The following is a 24,887-nucleotide window of genomic DNA, read 5'->3' as shown; positions in this document are numbered from 1 at the left end:
CGCTTAGTACAGTGCCTGGCACATAGTAAGCGCTTAGCATATACCACAATTATTACATAGTCTATGCAATTGGCTCTGTGACCTATGGGTATTTGATATTTGCTCCACCCTCAACCCTGCAGCACTTCTGTACATATCTTCAAATTATATATAATAAATTAGTTATTTATATTCATGTCTGTCTCCCTTTCTAGACTGTACGTCCACTATGGGCAGGGAACACGTCTGTTAATTCTGTTGAACTATACTCCCCCAAGCTCTTAGTATAGTGCCCTGCACATGATAAGCACTCAATAAATACCATTGATTGAGAGGAAAAAAGCTGCCCTCCCTTTCGATAACCAAATATCTCCCCAGCAAGCAGGTTCAGTAGGAACTGAGAATGTCTGACACCATCTTTCTCCCCCAAACCCCAGGGGCCTTACTCCACAATCTCAATGAGCCAGCTACACCTCCTCCTTCTGAGACTTAACTCCCAGGCTTAATAAAGGATGATTTCAAGCCCAGAAGCTGGTTTCATAAGGTGGGGTTTCAATAATAATAAGGAATTCATTAAGCGCTTACAATAGGCCAAGCACTGTACCAAACAATGGGGTAGACACAGTAACTGTCGCACCTGGAGTTCCTAATCTAAGAAAAAGGGAGAATGGGTATTAATATCAAACCTCCTCCGGACAGATGAGGAAACTGTGGCCCAGAGAAGTGAAGTGAGTTACCGGAGGTCACCCAGAAAGCAAGTGACAGAGGGGGATTAGAACTCAAGTCACTTGAATCCCAGGCCAGTGCGCTAAATAGTCTTAAGCGGCAGGAAGTTTAACTAGTCCATGACTAAGGAACCTGCACACTGCAAAGCAGCCTCAGTAGTAACTTTTCTCTCTCCAACGTCAACAAGCCAGCCAGAAGAGGAAGTGGGACCCAGAGTCTACAGCTTCTCTCAGTCTGGGCAGCTAGAGTTTCTCGAGTAACTGAGCATGTTCATTATCTTCCCTTGGCAATGCTCCAGGGCTAATATCACATGCAAGTTTCATTTTCTCTCTTTCCCTGGTTAATCACGGCTTAGTCAGCACACATTAAAAAGGTGACAAAATGATGCAATTGCTGCAGAGACCTCCTGATTGGCTTCTTCCTCTTCCTCCTCCTCCTCCTCTGCCACCGCCGCCTCCTCCTCCTCCTCCGACTCATCTGTCATCTCCTCTTCTTCCTCTTCTTCCTCCTCAAATCCATCTTCGTTGTCCAGCTTAAATAGGGCCTGGCGCTTCTGGCGCTCCTCCAGCCTGCGGAGTTTCATGGCTTCCTGCAGCTTTGCTTTCAGCACTTGTAGTTTTTCACCTAGGCAGGGAGGAATACATGAATACATTAGCCCCACCACAATGAATCCTTGAACTTAACTGCCTCAAGCGTATGCAGGCTAAGGAAACTACATGCACACATTCACGATCACCCCCACGTCTACGTTTCAGCAAGACTGGGGTTTTAGTTTGAAAAGGATGGTTTGGTGGATTGGGCTGTAGCCAAGGATGGATTCTTGTGCCTTTCATAGTCCACTTACTGGGCTAAGGTATTGAATTATGGGGAAAAAAATCACGGATTCTTAGGGACAGAGGGATCTCTGGGGCTTATGTAATTATCCTCGCTGACCTCTTGCCTTATTAAAGGCACATCTCCTCCAAGAGGACTTCCCCAACTAAGCCCTCATTTCCTCTTTTCCCATTTCTACTCACCCTGACTTGCTCCTTTTACTCATTACCTCCCCCCAGCCCCACAGTCACTTATGTATATATCAATCAATCAATCGTATTTATTGAGCACTTTGTGCAGAGCACTGTACAAAGTGCTTGGGAGAGTACGACAGAATTAGCAGATACATTCCCTGTCCAGAACGAGTTTACAGTCTAGAGGATATATCTGTAATTTACTTATTTACGTTAATGTCTGTCTCCCCCTCTAGACTGTAAGCTCGTTGTGGGCAGGGACACACACACACACCCCTATATATATGTCATATACCTACGTTTTACTCCCCCAAACATTTAGAAAAGTGCTCTGCACACAATGAGCACTCAATAAATACCATCAATTGATTGATTGCTTGATTGAACCCCACAGCTTCTAGACTCTTCCTAAAACACATGATGGGATGATGGTTTATCTAGTCTCAATAGATTATGTTAAGTATTTGTTGTATGCAAACCACCAAACTAGGTGCTTGGGGAAGGTACAAGAAAAAGATGCCATCCCTGCTCCTGAGAAGAGGGAGACAAGGGCACACAAACTGTCAACTAGACAATGAGAAGAGTGAAATAGGAGAAATAAACACAAACAATGAAAAAAAGGATCAATATGTGCCCCGGTAGCTGATGGGATGGCCCATCTGGGAAGGAGATGTGGTCAAGTCAGGGAACACTTCCTAAGACTTCCAAAAAAAGGAGGGATACAGTGTGCGTTTGTGGTTTTTACTAGACTGTAAGCTCCTGAAAGGCAGGGATCGTGTCTACTAACTCTCACTGTATTGTACTCTCCCAAGTGCTTAGTTCAGCACTCTGCACACAGTAGGTCCTCAATGGGGTTGGTGACGCTGAGGAGAGAAGGGACTTTGGGTAGAGGGGAAAGGCGTGAGCAGTGGGGCAGAGGCAGGAGAGTTGAGAGCATGAGAGCAAGGAACTTTCTCTTCAAGAGCAAAAATCTACCCACCAATCCACTGAGTATCTGACCCCGAGGTTTAAGTTGCACAGTGCTTGATGTTGCACATATCTCTTTTGCAGCAACTTCAACCCCTTTCTGTTTGTTCCAATCCCAGGGGAAGGTCAAAAATCTTCAGTCCTTCTCCATCCGGTGACCACGGTCCCGGCCCGTCGTGTCTCTAACTTTCTCCTGACTCTTTTCCCCGAGAACTGGGGCTCTCATTCATCCTAACCCATGTGACCCAATGTCACCCACTGGGTCGTTTAAGCCCAGCAAGAAATTGCCAACAGTTAACCGGGCAAAGCCCCGAAAAGGTTGGCCACAGCCAGATGCTAAGAGAATCCCAAAGGAAACCGAGCTCGGGCCTGGCCTAGCCTGGTCAGCCCATCGAAGGACCGAAAGCTAAGGAGGGAGGAGGTACCTGGCTTCCCCTGGACCTGGCCATCCAGATTTTCGGTCGCCAAGGTCACCGGCACAACATCGGCCTTGAGTTCCTCTTTGCCGTCTGCACCTGCCTCCTTCAAAATGATGCTCAGATTCACTTTCCGTTCGGCGGTGGGCTTGGCGGTCGGGTGGGCGTGCTTCCAGAAACGCTCCTTCAAGGCTTCTAGCTCTGAAAGGAAACCCCAACCCAGGCTCAGTTCTCCCGGCTTCCAGGGAGCCAGCCCAACATCCAGAAACCAGTAAGAAAAAGGACAGCTCGAGGAATTTACCAAGGAAATACCGATAAACCTTTTGGCATCAATGTATAAAAAGGCAGTGTGGGCTAGTGGATACAGCATGAACCTGGGAGACAGAAGGACCTGGGTTCTAACCCCAGCTCCGCTACTTGTCTGCTGTGGAACTTTGGGTAAGTCACGTTACTTCTCTGGGCCTCATCTCCCTCCCTGAAAAAAAGGAGATTAACACTTGGAACCCTATGTGGGACAGGGACTGTGTCCAACTTCATTAACTTGGGTCTATCCTAGTGCTTAGAACAGTGTCTGGCACATAATAAGCGCTTAACAATTACCAGAAAAAAACTGTTGCAACTTTTTTTGGTTTCCACCTAAATTAGTACTTGCCTCAGCCGAGAGTTTCCCCTCAGGACAGTAAAATAATTTGGGGGAATTTATTCACAAGAAACTTAAGCCTCGCTGTCAAACCAAAAACTCCACAGAGGGGATAAAGACACATTATGTTTTCCACAGAGTTCAACTCTACCATTCTAATAAGTGACCAGGAAGCTGTATAGACCATTCTCAATTATTCAGGACAGATTGGCCAAGTGGTGGATTATCCAGGCCCCCGGTTCTCCTCCCTTCTGGTTCCAGCCATTAGCCATTCCCCTGCTCACTAGTATCTTAGTGGAAACAGCAAGGGGCTGGGAGTCGCAGGCCCTGGATTCTAATTCAAGCTCCACCACTTGCCTGTTGTGTCACCTTGGGCAAGTCATTTAACTTCCCCATGTTTCAGTTTCTTCGTCTGTAAAATGGGGATTAAATCCTACTCCCTCACACTAAGACTGTGAACTCCATAAGGACAGGGACTATGTCAACCCTGATTATCTTCTACCTGCTCCAGTGATTAGTTCAGTGCTTGGCACACAGTAAATGCTTAAAAAACATTATTTTTATTATTAGTAGTATTATCATCATCATCATCTCCCCCAGATCAATGGGGGAGGGACAGGGACTATGTCAAACCTGATTATCTTCTATCTACTCCAGCAATTAGTTCAGTGCTTGGCACACAGTAAATGCTTATAAACCACTATTATTATCATCATCAATCGTATTTATTGAGCGCTTACTATGTGCAGAGCACTGTACTAAGCGCTTAGCACTGTACTATTATTATCATTATTAATATCATCATCTCCCCCACATCAATGGGCGAAGCAGTGTGTTTGCAGCACAGTTAAAAGTTTGTTGGGAGAGGACGGGAAACCATTTGCAAACAAGAAGTTTATCAGTTATCTGTGTAGTTCCCTCATCCAGGTTGCCTCTGTCCCCGGGCCCTTGGAAAATTGAGAGCTGGGTGAATTTGGAAACTTAAATTCAAGGGCAAACCAACGCTGGAGGAAGCGAGGCTGGAAAGCATTACCTCTGTTGACTTCTGGTCCCTCGAGAGTCACAAAGGAATCTTCGTCGGCACCGAGACGAGGTTTGATGGAAAGGTCCACACCCAGCTGCTGAAGTTTGTCGCGGGTGAACTTTCTTACTTTATGGGGGACAACGGGCAGCATTACCAGGGTTTGCAGTCCGGCCCCTTCCGGCTCCCCGCCTCCTCTCTCTGAATCTTTCGGGCCTTCCTTTCCCGCTGCCCCTCCGGCCTGTACTGGCTCAGAGTTGCCAGTGCTGTCGGAACCGGACTTCTGGTGCCCTGCTGGGTCAGCCCCAGGGGCTACCACGTCATCGCTCTGTCTCTGCTCCTCTTGACTTCCCGCGCCCGGATCCTTTGAGGCAGGTTCATCCACGCTCGGAGTGACCTCGGACACTCTGGAAAGTGAAGGGGATTGACTACCGTCCACTTCTGAAACCCGGTCGTTCTCCCGGTTAGGCCCGCCGGCCTGGTTGTCGGGGCGGCTCTCGCTGGGGTTTTTTGCATCCGAGACTTCATCGCTGAGGCCCGGCAGATATTGAGCTGACCTGGGGAAAGAGAAAGTTAGTCCAAGCTCGGTGTATTCGCTCTGGGCACATTATGGTCAGGGATTGACTCCGATACCCAACAACCGAACAGTGGGATAAATGGCCTCGGGCAGTTCCAACTTCGTTAAAATAAATTTGCCAACAGCATAGCCTCTCTAAAGGTCCCGTCACCTATGAAATTATTCCCACCAAGCTTGATCCGGGCTTCTTGGTCTAGGGGTATGATTTTCGCTTAGGATGCAAGAGGTCCCGGGTTCAAACCCCAGATGAGCCAAATACTTTAGGGAAGCAGTATGGCCTAGTGGAAAGAGCACGGGCCTGGGAATCAGAGGGCCTGGGTTCTAATCTTGGGTCTGCCACTGGTCTGGTATGTGACCTTGGGCGAGTCACTTTACTTCTCTGTACCTCAGTTACCTCATCTGTAAAATGGGGCTTGAGACTGGGAGCCCTCTATGAGACAGGAACTGTATCCAACCTGATTATTTAACCCAGCATTTAGTTCAGTGCCTGGCACTGAACAAATACCAAAATTATTATTATGCCAGTGATCCACTATAGATAAATCAAAAATGCCTAAGTGGAAAATCTAAGAGAGCAGAGTAGCAGTAGACACGGGGCACTGCAATTAACCTTTCGATAATGACAGTTATCATTTTGCTACATCTGGTGTCGAGCATTAACTTCTGAACTCATACCAAACAGGCACTGGATTTAGGACAGTGGGGAGGAGACACTAAACTGAAGACAGCAACAGAGGTGCCATCTCAGGGCTGTCTCCAATCAACCAAAACAACCCAATCTAAGTTTTCTACTCTCTCCACTCATAAGCTGCAGGTGTTCGACGGGTGGCAGAATTGAGGGGTTCACTTCTTGCACCTTGGCTCCCCAGCTAGCTGGTGGGAGGAAAGGTCAGTCCCAAGTGATAGAGCCTTACTTCAGGAGTGCCAGCGCGTTTCCTTGGCAAGCAGGCCGAGGTCTGCGTTTGAAGAAGTCATGGATGGTTTTGTTCTCGGGCATGTGGTACGGGAGGGAGAGAGAAGATTCTATGGAAGAAGAATAGGATTGAAGTGTAAACTGGAGGCTGAAGCATGGAGCCGAAGCAAAATTCCCCTGGAGTTTAAAGTGCAGCGGATATCTCAAACAAGGCTGGGAATCTGCCCATGGATTCAGACTGAGAACAAAGCGACTACCATTCCTAGAACCTCCTCCTCAACACACTTCCCAAATGTGCTGCACACAGTAAGCACTCAATAAATACAATTGAATGAATGAACACGATGCCACACACAGGAAGGAATACACATCGAAGCAGCGGGAAGCACATGGGAAGCAGCGAGGCTCAGTAGAAAGAGCCCGGGCTTGGGAGTCAGAGGTCATGGGTTCAAATTCCAGCTCTGCCACTTGTCAGCTATGTGACTTTGGGCAAGTCACCTAACTTCTCTGTGCCTCAGTTACCTCATCTGTAAAATGGGGATTAAGACTGTGAGTCCCACCTGGAACAAACTGATCACCTTGTATCCTTCCCAGCGCTTAGAACAGTGCTTTGCACATAGTTTTTAACAAATGTCAACATTATTATTATTATTATTGAACTCTTTCGCCAGATCCCTTCTTAATCGTATTTACTGAGTGCTTACTGGCACTATATTAAGCATCTGGCACAGCACAATAGACTTAGTAGACATGGTCCTTCCCCGCAAGAAGCTTAGTCTACTTTGTGCAAAGCACTGTACTAAGTGCTTGGGAGAGTACAATGGACTTAGTAGACAAGATCCTTGCCCCCAAGAAGCTTACAGTCTACTTTATGCAGGGTACTGTACTAAAGCGCTTGGGAGAGTACACTAGAGTTAGAAGATATGATCCCTGCCCTCAAAGAGAAGAAAAGCTAGGATCCTGAGTAGGAAAGGCACACAAACACCCCATCCCGAGGAAAGAAGTGTGCCCAAGTAGGGAGAGAAATCCTTGTTGCTCGGGGAGGGACATATTTAACTTTTGGCGAAGGTGTGGAGGCCCTCGAGTGTCAGAATCAGCATGGGGAGAGGTGTCAGAATGAGGTAATCCTTTTGGAGAGGACAGACGATCATATCTTAGCTAAAACTTGGCAACCACCAGACCATCAATCAGCTCAAACTCAAGTGACAGCCCACCCGTTGAAACAGCACATTAAATGTACTGGCTAGAGACCCAGTTCCCACCCCTTGGACTTCCCTGGCAACGTAGACATGTTCTACTCCACAGTTCCCTGCCCTTGTAGTGAGAAGTCGCTTTACCTCGAACGAGGCGCTGGGTCTCACTGTGCAGTCGTTTCATGGCCTCTTTACTTAGTTTCGCGGCCTTCCTCTCCTTAAAGAGAAACAAGACATGGTGATGGCACAGTCCGGAAAGGAAAACGTACTTCATCCCTACAGTTTCCTCCTGTGGAGGGAAGTGGAAAAGGGGCTGGGAGAATGAATGGAAGACAGTTCAGGCAGGCAGCCTAACCACAAGGAGGTGACACTCTAAATTTTAGGGGGCAATGAGAATGGAAAAAGTTGGTGTGATGCCACCCCTTCTCACCTTCCTCTTGGGTCCTTTAAATAAGGACTCACTTTCCTCAGCCAGTGGAGGTTCGCCCTCAAAATTCAGTACCTTGTTCTAAAAGAGAAGAGAGCACGAGGATTAGAAACCCAAATTCCCACTAATAATAATAATAATGATGGCATTTATTAAGCCCTTACTATGTGCAGAGCACTGTTCTAAACTTGGGCAGCAGCGAGTCCTACCGGACAGAGTCTGGGAGTCAGAGGATCTGGGTTCTAATTCCGGCTCTGCCACTTGCCTGCTGCTGTGTGACCTTGGGCAAGTCACTTGACTTCTCTGGACCTCAGCTTCCTCATCTGTACAACGGAGGTTCAAAACCTGCTCTCCCTCCTATTTAGACGGTGCACCCCCATGGGGGTCAGGGACAACATCTGACCTGATTATCTTGCATCCACTCAGGGTTTAGCACATAGTAAGAGCTTACCAAATGCCATTATAGTATGTGCTAAGTGCTTAGCATGTGCTAAGCACTTGTGTGGATACAAGATTGCTATTATTAATATTACTTGGGTTTCAAGTCTGCTTTCTTCATTGAATCGTATTTATTAGGCACTTACTGCATGCAGAACACTGTACTGAGCACTTGGGAGAGTACAATACAACAATAAACAGACACATTCCCTGCCCACACCTAGCTTACAGTCTTTGCCCAGAGATCCCAGTGAAAAAAGCCTGGGAGCAGAGTTGTTTTAAAGGAAGCCAAAGAGTGGTCTGGACGCTAGGCGGGTTTGACAACTGGCCCTTCAAGTCCCCCTCCCCGCTTCGATGCCCAATCTCTTCAATGCCTAGAAAACACACCAAGAAGCTACAATTCCACAGCTAAACTAGCAGTGGCTCCTCAGGATTCTCTCCCTTTCAACATCTTCTGGTTTTCCTCAAGTTCCTCTGGTGGGGAGAGTGGCTTTCAAGAACCAGAGGAGCCCAAGAGGGAAGTCTGACTGATTCAAAGGAGCCAGAAGACAGGCCCTCGAGATACACTCTCCTCTCCTAATCTCGCCCCTCCAAGACTCTCAGTGTTTTCTCAAGGCAAAAAAAGAATAGAAAAAGACACCTGAAGTCTGTTTGAGGCGGTGTAAACTTCATACCCTGCCTTGAACGTATCATCTCCATTTGACTCTCTCTTAAAAAATCAAATCAATCATGGTTTAGGATGTGTGGCTTACACACTAAACTGTGGCGATGCCTGAATGACCAGTCCTCCTCATGGGACTTTTCTTTCGTGAGCATGAACAATGACTGCTGTCAGTCAGGCCTAACACAGCACTTGAGCACTAGTTTCAAACAAGATAGTCTGCCACCTATACAACAGTTTCCGAAATTAACAGGAGCTGAAAAATCTCCATCAGTCAGCATGCTCTGCATTCATTTGTAAATCAAAAAGCTAGTCCAAGGCTGCTGCATTCAAGTTAGCTAGTAAGTAGTAACAGTTTACTAACCTGGTGCTTTTTCACCTTGTCTTTCACAGCAGCCCTGATTGATTCCAAGGACTCTTCATCTTCCAGGGGGGAGTCATTTTCCTCTTCTAACCCAGTCTCAAAAAGGTCTTTGTCAGCAAGAAGACAGCCACTATCATTCAACTGTGGCTTCCCGTTTTTCTCCTGAGCAAAGCCACAGAAAAGTCAGAACAAACAGCGGAAAGGCAGATTCTGCTCATTCTCATATTCAATATTAGGAACGGTCTACTACCATCTGGGTGATTAATAAGTGGTTTTTAGTGGGCATTTACTGCGTGCAAAGCACTTTGTTAAGTGCTTGGGAAAGTACAAAAAGAACCAGAGCTGGTAGACGACACGAAACCTGTCCACGGGGAACGGATGGTCTACAGGTGATGTTCGGACAACTTTGTAAAAAGGCCGGGGGAGGTGGGGTTGCATGAGCCAAGGTCTAATAATCTAAAGTCTAATACCGCATTCCTTTTTGAAGGTCAAAGCCGTGTTGACATAGGAAGCTGTCCAAAACACAGTTAAGGATGAATTAAAAAGTGCCACTCTTTGAAAAGGGATGGAAACTCCTGAGCTGAACAGGACAGAATTTTGGCTGAGTGACTGGGGCTGAGTTGCAAAAGCTTTGTACTGGGAGGAAAAACACCTCTTTTGGAATTCACCACCTGCTTTGGGGCAGCAAGGGGCCAGTGGAACCTAAATTATTTTGGCCCTGGATGACGGGGGGGAGAGTTGTGGGTAACTGAAAATCTTAAATGAGAGCAGAGATCATCCAAAGGTAGGGTCTCAGCTTCATCATCATCATCAATCGTATTTATTGAGTGCTTACTATGTGCAGAGCACTGTACTAAGCGCTTGGGAAGTACAGATTGGCAACATATAGAGACAGTCCCTACCCAACAGTGGGCTCACAGTCTAAAAGGGGGAGACAGAGAACAAAACCAAACATACTAACAAAATAAAATAAATAGAATAGCTATGTACAAGTAAAATAAATAAATAAATAAATAAATAGAGTAATAAATATGTACAAACATATATACATATATACAGGTGCTGTGGGGAGGGGAGGGACTTGGGGTGCTCAGCTCAGGGACCTGGGGTGCAAGGGAGAGAGTAAAACTCTAAACCCACCCTGGCAAAGCATGAGAAATGTTCTTCAAAGTCATACTATACCTCCTTTTTGCTTTCTTTTTTTTTCAGCTTTCGAACGGTTTCCATTTTTTTTGCCTCTTTCTCTAGCCTCTTCTTTGATTTTCCTTTCACTCTGCCTCCTGCTGCTTCTTGAATATCGCGCCTGGCCTTTCTGGATTTTCTCTTCCCCACCCCAGGCAAGTCCACCGATTTTTCGGGAGGGGAGCCCAACTCCGAGGCATCGTTGGCCGATCCGGATTTCACCGAGGGTCCGTAGTTTTCTCGACATGGAGGCTCCCCGGGGTCGCTCTCGTCGCTGTCAGCCAGGGCTTGGAAAATCCTTCTGGCTCTTCGGGTGTTTTCTGCGTAAACGTTCTCCTTCTCCTCCTCCCCACTTACCCCCTGGAGAGACACCAGATCTCTCTTCTCGAGAGATGAGCCACGGCTGTCCTCTTCGCTGTCACTATCCTGCAGCACCTTCTTGACTTTTGGTTTCTTACTCACAAAAATCTCCTCATCGGAATCTGAGAGAAACACAAACCCTTGAGAAAACGACCTTCCATCATTTAGGATTTCCTCCCCTGCCCCGCAAACACATGCATTAGCTCAGAGGGATCATTAATATACCGTGTCAAATAAATGGAGCATAAAAATACATTACCCTGTGAAATCTAGCAAACACCACTGAACAATCACTATTATACAGTGGATCAAATTGAGTCTACATTTAAAACCCACATTTTCCCCAGCACAACATAATTGCCTCGTATTGAGAAATGTAATTATCCATGCTTTGGAGAACTGTTGAACATAGGAAACAATTCTAATCCTCGGCGTGGCACTCATAAAATTTCATCTTGCAAACTGTAGGAGTCACTGGTGCCGTGCCGGTTACATTTTAGTCTGAATTAATTAACTTATATTTTTCAAAACATTCCAAACAATTCAGGAGTTTCGGCTCCGGAAATGGAAGATAAATAGGAATCATCCAGGAGGCATTGCTTTCAGGTCGAGAGGAATTCACCCTCTAGGTTGTAAACTCATTGTGAGCAGGGAACGTGTCTGCCCTTTCTGTTATACTGCCCTTTCCCAAGCGCTTGGTACAGTGCTCTGCACAGAGTAAGCACTCAATAAATACCATTGATTGATCCCAATCCATCTAGACTGTAAGTTCGTTGTGGGCAGGAAATGTGTCTGTTTATTGTTGTACTGTACTCTCCCAAGAGCTTAGTACAGTGCTCTGCACACAGTAAGTGCTCAATAAATGACTGACTGGCTGAATGAATGAATAAGGTGAGCACTTTAGTCCGAAAACAGAGTAGTTAGTCGACATCACAAACCTCTATCATTCAGGGGAGCCATTACTTTCCTGGAGAGTCCGGGAGAACTTGTTTCACAGCTGCCTTGCCCACTGTCTGAATCACTGTTCGTTTCAACCTGTAAATCCAGTTTGGGATCTTCAACTTCTGGACGGATCTGGAAAAAAAATTCAATATTTCCTTAATGCCCTGACAAAGACTTTAAGCTCCTTGTGGGCAGGGAACGTGTCTACCAACTCTGTTGTACTGGACTCTCCAAAGAACTTAGTACAATTCTCTGCATACAGTAAGCGTGCAATAAATTCCGGTGACTGGCTGACTGAAAGCTGCAGTGGCAAAAATCGCAAAGGTGACTCAAGATCGTATGGCTGTCCCGAGACTTTGGAAAAGGTCGAACTGCAGGAGTAACATTTATTTAGGAGAAGCAGCGTGGCTCAGTGGAAAGAGCGTGGGCTTTGGAGTCAGAGGTCATGGGTTCAAATCCCGGCTCCGCCAGTTGTCAGCTGTGTGACTTTGGGCAAGTCACTTAACTTCTCTGTGCCTCAGTGACCTCATCTGTAAAATGGGGATTAAAACTGTGAGCCCATCCTGGGACAACCTGATCACCTTGTAACCTCCCCAGCGCTTAGAACAGTGCTTTGCACATAGTAAGCGCTTAATGCCATCATTATTATTATTATTTAACACCCACTTGGTGTGGTGTACTGATCTAAGCACTTGTCAGTCAGCCAACTGCATTTATTGAGCACTTGGGAGAGTACAATAGAATAATAATGATGGTATTTGTTAAGCACTTAGTCTGTGCCAGGCACTGTAATAAGCGCTGGGGTGGATACAAGCAAATCGAGCTGAGCACAATCCCTATTCCAATGTGGGGTTTACAATCTCAATCCCCATTTTACAGATGAGGTAACTGAAGCCCAGAGAAGGGAAGTGACTTACCCAAGGTCACACAGCAAACAGTGGTGGAGCCAGGATTAGAGCCTGATTTCCAGGCCCGGTTTCTATCCACTATACCATGCTTCTTCTCTAACAGACCTATTCCCTGGCAATAATCAGCTTACAGTGTAGAAAGGGAGACAGACACTAACTTGGAAAGTACAGCATAAAGAAGTGACCCTTATCCTGTCCATACATGGCTTACATTCCAAACACATCTATCTATAACTACAGAGGTTCAACAATTAAGTGGAGATTTGTAAATGGGTGCTCAGGAGGGTGTGAATAGTCATAGTTTTAGGGGACTGTCTCTATGTGATGCCAATTTGTACTTCCCAAGCGCTTAGTACAGTGCTCTGCACATAGTAAGCGCTCAATAAATACGATTGATTGATTGATTGATATAAGCCCCCGAATATGGTATAATGAAGTGTGAACCAGGTCTGCTTAACCTCTGTGACCCAGAAGGGAGAAAACAACATGCCACATACGTGGTATATGGAACATGGAAGGAAGGCTTCAATAATTCCCATAAGCAAGTTGGATTTATCCCTCCATGGCTCCAACATTGCATTACCAAGACAGCAGCACAGTTTTAAGAACCAGGCACAGAACTAGAAAGTTAAAGCTCATCGACTCTAGCCCCAGTCCTGCCATTCTCCCTCAGAACAGGAGTAATAATAAGCATAATAATCGCATTTATTAAGCTCTTATTATGTGCAAAGCACTGTTCTAAGCACTGGGGAGGTTACAAGGTGATCAGGTTGTCCCACGTGGGGCTCACAGACTTCATCCTCATTTTACAGATGAGGTTACAAGCCCGGAGAAGTTACCTCTCCCTTCTCCCCCTTCTAGAAGTTCTCCCCCTTCTATTCACTCAATCGTATTCATTGAGCGCTTACTGTGTGCAGAGCACTGTACTAAGCGCTTGGGAAGTACAAGTTGGCAACATATAGAGACGGTCCCTACCCAACAGCAGGTTCTAGACTGTGAGCCCGTTGTTGGGTAGGGACTGTCTCTATATGTTGCCAACTTGTACTTCCCAATCAATCAATCAACCGTATTTATTGAGCGCTTACTGTGTGCAGAGCACTGTACTAAGCGCTTGGGAAGTACAAGGTGGCAACATATAGAGACGGTCCCTACCCAACAGCAGGTTCCAGACTGTGAGCCCGTTGTTGGGTAGGGACTGTCTCTATATGTTGCCAACTTGTACTTCCCAATCAATCAATTGTATTTATTGAGCGCTTACTGTGTGCAGAGCACTGTACTAAGCGCTTGGGAAGTACAAGGTGGCAACATATATAGAGACAGTCCCTACCCAACAGTGGGCTCAAGAGCTTAGTACAGTGCTCTGCACACAGTAAGCGCTCAATAAATACGATTGAATGAATGAATGAGGTGACTTGCCCAAAGTCACACAGCTGACAAGTGGCGGAGCGGCATTTGAACCCATGACCTCTGACTCCAAAGCCGATGCTCCTTCCACTGAGCCTTGCCGCTTCTCTGGTGATCCCTGCCCCACAGGGGCTCACAATCTTAAGTAGGGGAAGGTAGATACAGAGAACAATGAAAGAGAAGTTGTGAATAGGCTATAAAAAAAAAAAACAAACCAAGATAGCAATGTAAAAATATGTCAATTAATCAGTTCTTGGAGAGAGAATCCTCTAACTCCTCACAATCTTAAATAGGGGAAGGTAGATACAGAGAACAATGAAAGAGAAGTTGTGAATAGGCTATAAAAAGAAAAAAAACCCAAGGTAGCAATGTAACAATATGTAAATTAATCAGTTCTTGGAGAGAGAATCCTCTAACTCCTCACCTCTCTGGGCAACAATCCTTATTACACTCACAACAGACTAAAAATCTATTCTATTTTATTTTGTTGGTATGTTTGGTTTTGTTCTCTGTCTCCCCCTTTTAGACTGTGAGCCCACTGTTGGGTAGGGACCGTCTCTAGATGTTGCCAACTTGGACTTCCCAAGCGCTTAGTCCAGTGCTCTGCACACAGTAAGCGCTCAATAAATACGATTGATTGATTGATTGATTGATTGATCTAAGGTAAGCTTCCACTGAGGGATCACTGTAGCAGTGGGGTATCTGTTTCAGGCATATATTTATTTGCACTATTCTGGGCACCTTTCACACCTGACCTCACCATTACTGCAGCATGGATGGGAAATTCTTCCATCTCTAACCAGCTGCCTGCCGGAACTCCCTTTGAATCCCAGATCACAGCCCTCCCCATCTTCAAAGGCATCCAAAAAAACCTCCCTTTAACCAAACAATCGACAGTATTTTTTGAGCGCCTACTGTGTGCAGAGTACTGCATTAAAGGCTTGAGAGAATAAAATATAGGTAGAAGAAACGATCCCTGCCGTCATAAACTACAGGTAGGGGAAGCAATCGAGTTTAAAGAAGCAGCGTGGGCTTTGGAATAATAATAATAATAATAATAATTGGCATTTGTTAAGCGCTTACTGTGTGCAAAGCACTGTTCTAAGCGCTGGGGAGGATACAGGGTGATCAGGTTGTCCCAGGTGGGGCTCACAGTCTTCATCCCCATTTTACAGATGAGGGAACTGAGGCCCAGAGAAGTGAAGTGGCTTCCCCAAGATCACACAGCAGGCATGTGGTGGATTTGGGATTCGAACCCATGACCTCTGACTCCAAAGCCCGTGCCCTTTCCACTGAGCCACGCTGCTTCTCAAAGGCATCCCAAAAATACTCCCTTTAACCAAACAATCGACAGTATTTTTTGAGCGCCTACTGGGTGCAGAGTACTGCATTAAAGGCTTGAGAGAATAAAATCAGAGGTCATGGGTTCAAATCCTGGCTCCACCACTTGTCAGCTGTGTCACTTTAGGCGAGTCACTTCACTTCTCCGGGCCTCAGTTATCTCATCTGTAAAATGGGGATGAAGACTGTGAGCCCCATGTGAGGCAACCTGATCACCTTGTAACCTCCCTAGTGCTTAGAACAGTGCTTTGCACATAGTAAGCGCTTAATAAATGCTATCATTATTATTATTATATCCATCCCAGCAGTTGGTACAGTGCCTGGCACATAGTGCTTAAGCTATCATTATTATTATTATATCCATCCCAGCACTTAGTACAGTGCCTGGCACATAGTTAGTGCTTAACAAATACCATAATTATTATTATTATATATACATAAGTATGGCTGTATAGATGTATATATGTTTGTATGTATTTACTCTATTTTATTTGTACATATTCTATTTATTTTGTTAATATGTTTTGTTCTCTGTCTCCCCCTTCTAGACAGTGAGCCCACTGTTGGGTAGGGACCGTCTCTATATGGTGCCAACTTGTACTTCCCAAGCGCTTCGTACAGTGCTCTGCACACAGTAAGCGCTCAATAAATACGGCTGAATGAATGAATGCTGGGAGGGTTGTAGTGAGTACATAAATGTTCATTCATTCAATCGCATTTACTGAGTGCTTATTGTGTGCCGAGCACTGTACTAAGCACTGTGGGCTCAAGTGCCTAGCAAATGCTTAAAAAGAAGAATGTATTTCAATATGCACAGATGTACCATAGGCAGGTGGGGGTGCATAAGTGATAAGGTGAAAGTTTGGAAGCTTGAAGAGAGGAAAAATTAATAAGGGAAAGCTTTCTAGAGGTGAGAATTCAGAAGATTTTTGAAATAGGGAGAGCTGTGGGCCTACAGATTTGAAGGGGGAGAGTTTTCCAGGCCAAAGGAAGGGCAGGAGTAAGGGTCAGACGTAGGAGAGATGTGAACTAGGCATGTGGAGTATGAACTGGGGTGTGGTGAGAAAAGAGTGGATAATAAAAAGCAGAAGATTGATAAAGTGGCTTAAAGTTAATGGGTAGCAGTTTCTGCTTGATGAGGGGAATCAATCGATGGTATTTATTGAGCGCTTACTAGGTGCAGGGCACTGTACCCTCTAGACTGTGAGCTCACTGCAAGCAGGGATTGTCACTTCTTGTTGCTGCACTGTACTTTCCCAAGCGCTTAGTAGAATGCTCAGCACACAGTAAGCGCTTAATAAATATGACCGATTGAACGAATGAATGTACCAAGCGCTTGGAAGAGTGCAATACAGCAGAATTAGCAGACACGTTCCCTGCCCATAGTGAGCTTGCAGTCTAGAGGGGCAGAATGAGTGAACAATGAAGGCTTTTATGCGCGCATGATGACGTTTTAGAAAAATGATCCCAGGAGCAGAGGGGATTATAGACTAGAAAAAGGAGAGGTTGGATCTAGAAAAATGATCCCAGGAGCAGAGGGGATTATAGACTAGAAAAAGGAGAGGTTGGATCGATCAATCAATCAATCATATTTATTGAGCGCTTACTGTGTGCGGAGCACTGTACTAAGCGCTTGGGAAGTCCAAGTTGGCAACATAGAGAGACGGTCCCTACCCAACAGTGGGCTCACAGTCTAGAAGGAGACTTTCTAGGAGACTGGATGTAAGGAGATCTATGACAATGAGTTCCCCAGTGACCAGGGACCAAAAGTCATTCTTAACATTTACATACGTGTAACGATTCTTAGTATCATGTAGTCATTTAGTTATTTACTTCATTACTGCTGAATTATGCTTTTCCCCCCGCTCCCACTGTAGGCACACAATTTATGTCCACATGTCTCTCATTTTATTGTTAACCCATTGAGAGCGAGATCCGTGCCTTTTATTTGTATTGTGTACTCCCAGGCGCTTAGTACTGTGTCCTACACACAGTAGGTGTTCAGTAAATTCGAGTGAATGTCTGAAGGCCCATTTGACACAGTGTCTTGGTGAGAAGCTTTCTATTAGGGAGCATAAATTGGGCAGAATCTGCCTCCTGTTTGCAAGAGGTATTGTGAAAAGGGGCTCGACAACCTGAAGCACGCTGCAAATAGTGCTGTGTTAGTACAGTGCTCTGCACACAGTGAGAGCTCAATAAATTCATTCATTCATTCAATCATATTTATTTAGCGCTTACTGTGTGCACAGCACTGTACTAAGCGCTTGGGAAGTACAAGTTGGCAACATAGAGAGACGGTCCCTACCCAACGGCGGGCTCACAGTCTAGAAGAGGCCTTGTAACCTCCCCAGCGCTTAGAACAGTGCTCTGCACACAGTAAGCGCTTAATACATGCCATTATTATTATATGATTGGATGAATACGATGGAATGAATGAATCATCATCATCATTATCAATCGTATTTATTGAGCGCTATGTGCAGAGCACTGTACTAAGCGTTGGGAAGTACAAGATGGCAACATATAGAGACAGTCCCTACCCAACAGTGGGCTCACAGTCTAAAAGGGGGAGACAGAGAACAAAACCAAACATACTAACAAAATAAAATGAATAGAATAGATATGAACAAGTAAAATAAATAGAGTAATAAACATGTACAAACATATATACATATATACAGGTGCTGTGGGGAAGGGAAGGAGGTAGGAAGGGGGGGGGATGGAGAGGGGGACGAGGGGGAGAGGACGGAAGGGGCTCAGGAAGGAAGGAATGAATGAATGAATGACTCCGCTGCCAGGACGCCAAAGGGGGTGGCAGCTTCTCCGCTAGGAACTACGAATCATCATCATCATCATCATCAATCGTATTTATTGAGCGCTTACTATGTGCAGAGCACTGTACTAAGCGCTTGGGAAGTCCAAGTTGGCAACATATAGAGACAGTCCCTACCCAACAGTGGGCTCACAGTCTAAAAGGGGGAGACAGAGAACAAAACCAAACATCCTAACAGAATAAAATAAATAGAATAGATATGTGCAAGTAAAATAAATAAATAAATAAATAGAGTAATAAATACGTACAAACATACATACATATATACAGGTGCTGTGGGGAAGGGAAGGAGGTAATAAGGGGGGGATGGAGAGGGGGATGAGGGGGAGAGGAAGGAAGGGGCTCAGGAAGGAAGGAATGAATGACTCCGCTGCCAGGACGCCAAAGGGGGTGGCAGCTTCTCCGCTGGGAACTACGAATCATCATCATCATCATCAATCGTATTTATTGAGCGCTTACTATGTGCAGAGCACTGTACTAAGCGCTTGGGAAGTACAAATTGGCAACTGTCTAGAGACAGTCCCTACCCAACAGTGGGCTCACAGTCTAAAAGGGGGAGACAGAGAACAAAACCAAACATACTAACGGAATAAAATAAGTAGAATAGATAGGTACAAGTAAAATAAGTAAATAGAGTAATAAATATGCACAAACATATATACATATAGACAGGTGCTGTGGGGAAGGGAAGGAGGTAAGAAGGGGGGGATGGAGACGAATCCCAGCATGCAGCGCGCCATGGGGGGCGTTTCCCAGGAGAAACGGGAACTACGAGTCCCAGCATGCAGCGCGCCATCCGAGGGGAGGCGTGTCCCAGGAGAAACGGGAACTACGAGTCCCAGCATGCAGCGCGCCACCCGGAGTGGGGAGTTTCCCAGGAAAAATGGGATTCCCCAAAACCCCGGAGACTCAGCGGGCGAAGCCCCGACGCAGCCTCGGCGGGCTTGCCTGGGGGCACTGGGCACTGACGCCCAACATCGTGCCCCGGGTGGGCAGGCCGCCGCGGTGCATTCTGGGGTTTGTAGTCACGGCGCCGCGGTGCACTCTGGGATTTGTAGTCTCCCGCCTTTTCTCCCCCCCCCCACACACCCCCCCGGCGATGGAGGGCTTTGCAGTTCCTCCGGCCGTCTCGTTGCCCGCTCCCTCTTCCAGCCCCTCGGAGAGGCCTGGCGACTCACCTGGGGCGCCCCGTCGGCGTCCATGGCCCCCGCTGGCTGAGGACCGGCCCCGCCGCCCGGACCCCTCGGCTCCCGCCACCAAGGTCCGGGCTTTCGCGCTCAGCCGGCCGGAGGCCCCGCCCCCCCGTCCCTTCCGACCAATGGCGGCGCGCGTCCGCCGTGACGTCACGGCGCCGCCGACGCCCTCTTGGCGCTCGTTGCCCGACGTCCGCCCCGCCCGGGCCTGCGAAGCCTGGCTGGGGCTGAGGTAGTTCATTCATTCAATCGGATTCATTCATTCATTCGCATTTATTGACCTGTGTTAATGACGGCATTTATTAAGCGCTTACTATGTGCTAAGCGCTGGGGAGGTTACGAGGTGACCCCCCCCGGGGGGCTCACAGTCTTAATCCCCATTTTACAGACGGGGGAACTGAGGCCCAGAGAAGTGAAGTGACTTGCCCACAGTCCCACAGCTGGCAATTGGCAGAGCCGGGATTTGAACCCATGACCTCTGACTCCAAAGCCCGGGCTCTTTCCACTGAGCCACGCAGCTTGAGCTGTGTGACTTTGGGCAAGTCACTTACTAATAATATTACTTCCCAAGCGCTTAGTACAGTGCTCTGCACACAGTAAGCGCTCAATAAATACAATTGATGATGATGATTCATTGAGCGCTTACTGTGTGCAGGACACTGTACTAAGCGCTTGGGAAGTACAAGTTTCCCCATCCCCTCACGACCTGGCTACTTGTTTGGTTTCGTTGTCCGTCTCCCCCGTAATAATAATAATAATAATAATGGCATTTATTAAGCGCTTACTATGTGCAAAGCACTGTTCTAAGCGCTGGGGAGGTTACAGGGTGACCCCCCCCCGGGGGGCTCACAGTCTTCATTTTACAGATGAGGGAACTGAGGCCCAGAGAAGCAAAGTGACTTCCCCAAAGTCCCACAGCTGGCAATTGGCAGAGCCGGGATTTGAACCCATGACCTCTGACTCCAAAGCCCGGGCTCTTTCCACTGAGCCACGCTGCTTGAGCTGTGTGACTTTGGGCAAGTCACTTACTAATAATATCACTTCCCAAGCGCTTAGTACAGTGCTCTGCGCACAGTAAGCGCTCAATAAATACGATTGATGATGATTTATTGAGCGCTTACTGTGTGCAGGACACTGTAGTAAGCGCTTGGGAAGCACAAGTTTCCCCATCCCCTCACGACCTGTCTACTCGTTTGGTTTTGTTGTCCGTCTCCCCCATAATAATAATAATAATGGCATTTATTAAGCGCTTACTATGTGCAAAGCACTGTTCTAAGCACTGGGAAGGTTACAAGGTGATCAGGTTGTCCCTCGTGGGGCTCACCGTCTTAATCCCCATTTTACAGATGAGGGAACTGAGGCCCAGAGAAGCAAAGTGACTTCCCCAAAGTCCCACAGCTGGCAATTGGCGGAGCCAGGATTTGAACCCATGACCTCTGATTCCAAAGCCCGGGCTCTTTCCACTGAGCCACGCTGCTTGAGCTGTGTGACTTTGGGCAAGTCACTTCCTAACAATATTACTTCCCAAGCGCTTAGTACAGTGCTCTGCACACAGTAAGCACTCAATAAATACGATTGATGATGATGATTTATTGAGCGCTTACTGTGTGCAGGGCACTGTACTAAGCGCTTGGGAAGCACAAGTTTCCCCATCCCCTCACGACCTGGCTACTTGTTTGGTTTTGTTGTCCGTCTCCCCCATAATAATAATAATAATAATGGCATTTATTAAGCGCTTACTATGTGCAAAGCACTGTTCTAAGCACTGGGAAGGTTACAAGGTGATCAGGTTGTCCCTCGTGGGGCTCACCGTCTTAATCCCCACTTTACAGATGAGGGAACTGAGGCCCAGAGAAGTGAAGTGACTTGCCCAAAGTCACACAGCTGGCAATTGGCAGAGCTGGGATTTGAACCCATGACCTCTGACTCCAAAGCCCGGGCTCTTTCCACTGAGCCACGCTGCTTGAGCTGTGTGACTTTGGGCAAGTCACTTCCTAATAATATTACTTCCCAAGCGCTTAGTACAGTGCTCTGCGCACAGTAAGCACTCAATAAATACGATTGATGATGATGATTTATTGAGCGCTTACTGTGTGCAGGGCACTGCACTAAGCGCTTGGGAAGCACAAGTTTCCCCATCCCCTCACGACCTGTCTACTTGTTTGGTTTTGTTGTCTGTCTCCCCCATAATAATAATAATAAGAAGAAGAATGGCATTTATTAAGCGCTTACTATGTGCAAAGCACTGTTCTAAGCACTGGGAAGGTTACAAGGTGATCAGGTTGTCCCTCGGGGGGCTCACGGTCTTAATCCCCATTTTACAGATGAGGTAACTGAGGCACAGAGAAGTGAAGCGACTTGCCCAAAGTCCCACAGCTGGCAATTGGCGGAGCCGGGATTTGAACCCCCGACTTCTGACTCCAAAGCCCGGGCTCTTTCCTACTGAGCCACGCTGCTTCTCTAGACTGTGAGTCCGTTGTTGGGTAGGGACCGTCTATGTTGCCGATTTGTACTTCCCAAGCGCTTAGTACAGCGCTCTGCACCCAGTAAGCGCTCAATACATACAATTGAATGAATGAATGAATGAGAAGGAAGCCCCTCACGACCTACTTGTTTGGTTTTGTTGTCTGTCTCCTCCATCTAGACTTGTGAGTCCGTTGTTGGGTAGGGACCGTCTATGTTGCTGATTTGTACTTCCCAAGCGCTTAGTACAGCGCTCTGCACACAGTAAGCACTCAATAAATCCGATTGACTGAATGAATGAGAAGGAAGCCCCTCACCACCTGTCTACTTGTTTGGTTTTGTTGCCTGTCTCCCCCTTCTAGACTGTGAGTCCGTTGTTGGGTAGGCACCGTCTATGTTGCTGATTTGTACTTCCCAAGCGTTTAGTACAGCGCTCTGCACACAGTAAGCGCTCAATACATACAATTGAATGAATGAGTGAATGAATGAGAAGGAAGCCCCTCACAACCTACTTGTTTGGTTTTGTTGCCTGTCTCCTCCATCTAGACTGTGAGTCCGTTATTGGGTAGGGACTATGTTGCCGATTTGTACTTCCCAAGCGCTTAGTACAGTGCTCTGCACAGAGTAAGCGCTCAATACATACGATTGAATGAATGAATGAATACGATTGAATGAATGAATGAGAAGGAAGCCCCTCACCACCTGTCTACTTGTTTGGTTTTGCTGTCTGTCTCCCCCATCTAGACTGTGAGTCCGTTGTTGGGTAGGGACCGTCTATGTTGCCGATTTGTACTTCCCAAGCGCTTAGTACAGTGCTCTGCACACAGTAAGCGCTCAATACATACAATTGAATGAATGAATGAATGAATGAGAAGGAAGCCCCTCACGACCTACTTGTTTGGTTTTGTTGCCTGTCTCCTCCATCTAGACTGTGAGTCCGTTATTGGGTAGGGACTGTCTATGTTGCCGACTTGTACTTCCCAAGCGCTTAGTACAGTGCTCTGCACAGAGTAAGCGCTCAATACATACGATTGAATGAATGAATGAATACGATTGAATGAATGAATGAGAAGGAAGCCCCTCACGACCTGTCTACTTGTTTGGTTTTGCTGTCTGTCTCCCCCATCTAGACTGTGAGTCCGTTGTTGGGTAGGGACCGTCTGTGTTGCCGATTTGTACTTCCCAAGCGCTTAGTACAGTGCTCTGCACAGAGTAAGCGCTCAATACATACGATTGAATGAATGAATGAATACGATTGAATGAATGAATGAGAAGGAAGCCCCTCACGACCTGTCTACTTGTTTGGTTTTGCTGTCTGTCTCCCCCATCTAGACTGTGAGTCCGTTGTTGGGTAGGGACCGTCTATGTTGCCGATTTGTACTTCCCAAGCGCTTAGTACAGCGCTCTGCACACAGTAAGTGCTCAATAATAATAATAATAATAATAATGGCATTTATTAAGAGCTTACTATGTGCAAAGCACTGTTCTAAGCGCTGGGGAGGTTACAAGGTAAGGTTGTCCCACGGGGGGCTCACAGTCTTAATTCCCATTCTACAGATGAGGGAACGGAGGCACAGGAAATTGAGGTCAATCGACGGTATTTTATTCATTCATTCATTCAACTGTATTTATTGAGCGCTTACTGTGTGCAGAGCACTGTACTAAGCGTTTGGGAAGTACCAGTCGGCAACATATAGAGACGGTCCCTACCCAACAACGGACTCACAGTCTAGATGGGGGAGACAGACAACAAAACAAAACAGGTAGACAGGTGTCAAAATCATTATGATAAATAGAATTATAGCTATATGCACATCATTGATGAAATAAATAGAATAGTAAATATCCCAACTCTGCCACTTGTCAGCTGTGTGATTTTGGGCAAGTCACTTAACTTCTCTGTGCCTCAGTTACCTCATCTGTAAAATGAGGATTAAGACTGTGAGCCCCACGTGGGACAACCTGATCACCTCCTATCCCCCCCAGTGCTTAGAACAGTGCTTCGCACATAGTAAGCGCTTAACAAATGCCATCATTATTATTATTATTACTAAGCACCAGGGTAGATACAAGGTTGTCAGGTTGGACACAGTCCCTGTCTCATGTAGTCCTAATCCCCATTTTACAGATGAGGGAACTGAGGAAGGCGAGAAGTGAAATGACTTGCCTAAGGTCATGCAGCAGATGAGTGGTGGAGCCAGGATTTGAATCCAGGTCCTCCTGTCTCCTGGGCCCGTGCTCTATCTATTAGGCCATGCTGTTTCTCTGAATCAAAAAATCATATTTCAATCAATCAATCGTATTTATTGAGTGCTTATTGTTTGCAGAGCACTGTGCTAAGCGCTTTGGGAGAACACAATATAACAATATTTGAAAGTCTGGGATCATTGATAAAAATTGTATTCATTTAGTATTGACTGTCGATTGGTGGTATTTATTGAGTGCTTTATTATGTGCAGAACACTGAACTAAGAGTCTGGGAGTTTATAATCCAACGGTGTTAGCAGGCACGTTCCCTGCCCACAGCGAGCTTACAGTCTACAGGTGGAGACAGATCTTAATGTAAGTAAATAATTTATAATATATTATTTAAAGATATGTACATAATTGAGCCCACTGTTGGGTAGGGACTGCCTCTATATGTTGCCAACTTGTACTTCCCAAGCGCTTAGTATAGTGCTCTGCACACAGTAAGCGCTCAATAAATACGATTGATGATGATGATAATTGCCGTGGGGTTGAGGGTGGGGCAAATATCACAGATCCAAGTGCATAAACGACGTAGAGGGAGAGGGCACCGGGGAAAAGAGGGCTTAATTAGGGAAGCCCTCTTGGAGGAGGTGTGCCTTAATTTTTGTCTGTGTGCCAAGTAGACTGTGAGCCCACTGTTGGGTAGGGACTGTCTCTATATGTTGCCAACTTGTACTTCCCAA

The 24,887-nt window shown here is 46.4% G+C and overlaps 1 protein-coding gene across 1 annotated transcript in view; it reads right to left on the bottom strand.

Moving 5' to 3' along the window:
• CLSPN (claspin) overlaps positions 1 to 19,550 on the bottom strand; it is a 35,093-nt gene extending 15,543 nt beyond the window's left edge. Inside the window, exons 1-10 of the mRNA XM_038758514.1 lie at positions 19,477 to 19,550; positions 11,809 to 11,944; positions 10,511 to 10,992; positions 9,329 to 9,490; positions 7,869 to 7,946; positions 7,583 to 7,655; positions 6,247 to 6,355; positions 4,768 to 5,312; positions 3,104 to 3,295; positions 1,109 to 1,329 (exon numbers count right to left, since the gene is read on the bottom strand). Of these exons, the coding sequence (XP_038614442.1) occupies positions 1,109 to 1,329; positions 3,104 to 3,295; positions 4,768 to 5,312; positions 6,247 to 6,355; positions 7,583 to 7,655; positions 7,869 to 7,946; positions 9,329 to 9,490; positions 10,511 to 10,992; positions 11,809 to 11,944; positions 19,477 to 19,500 (2,022 nt within the window). The 5' untranslated portion in view covers positions 19,501 to 19,550. The remainder of the gene's footprint in view (positions 1 to 1,108; positions 1,330 to 3,103; positions 3,296 to 4,767; positions 5,313 to 6,246; positions 6,356 to 7,582; positions 7,656 to 7,868; positions 7,947 to 9,328; positions 9,491 to 10,510; positions 10,993 to 11,808; positions 11,945 to 19,476) is intronic.
• Positions 19,551 to 24,887: the final 5,337 nt, after the last annotated feature.

Source organism: Tachyglossus aculeatus, chromosome 16 (assembly GCF_015852505.1).
Source record: "Tachyglossus aculeatus isolate mTacAcu1 chromosome 16, mTacAcu1.pri, whole genome shotgun sequence".
In the NCBI taxonomy this organism is placed as follows: Eukaryota; Metazoa; Chordata; class Mammalia; order Monotremata; family Tachyglossidae; genus Tachyglossus; species Tachyglossus aculeatus.
The sequence above is the reverse complement of the archived record's forward strand: the minus strand, read 5'-3'. Positions and strand labels throughout refer to the sequence as shown.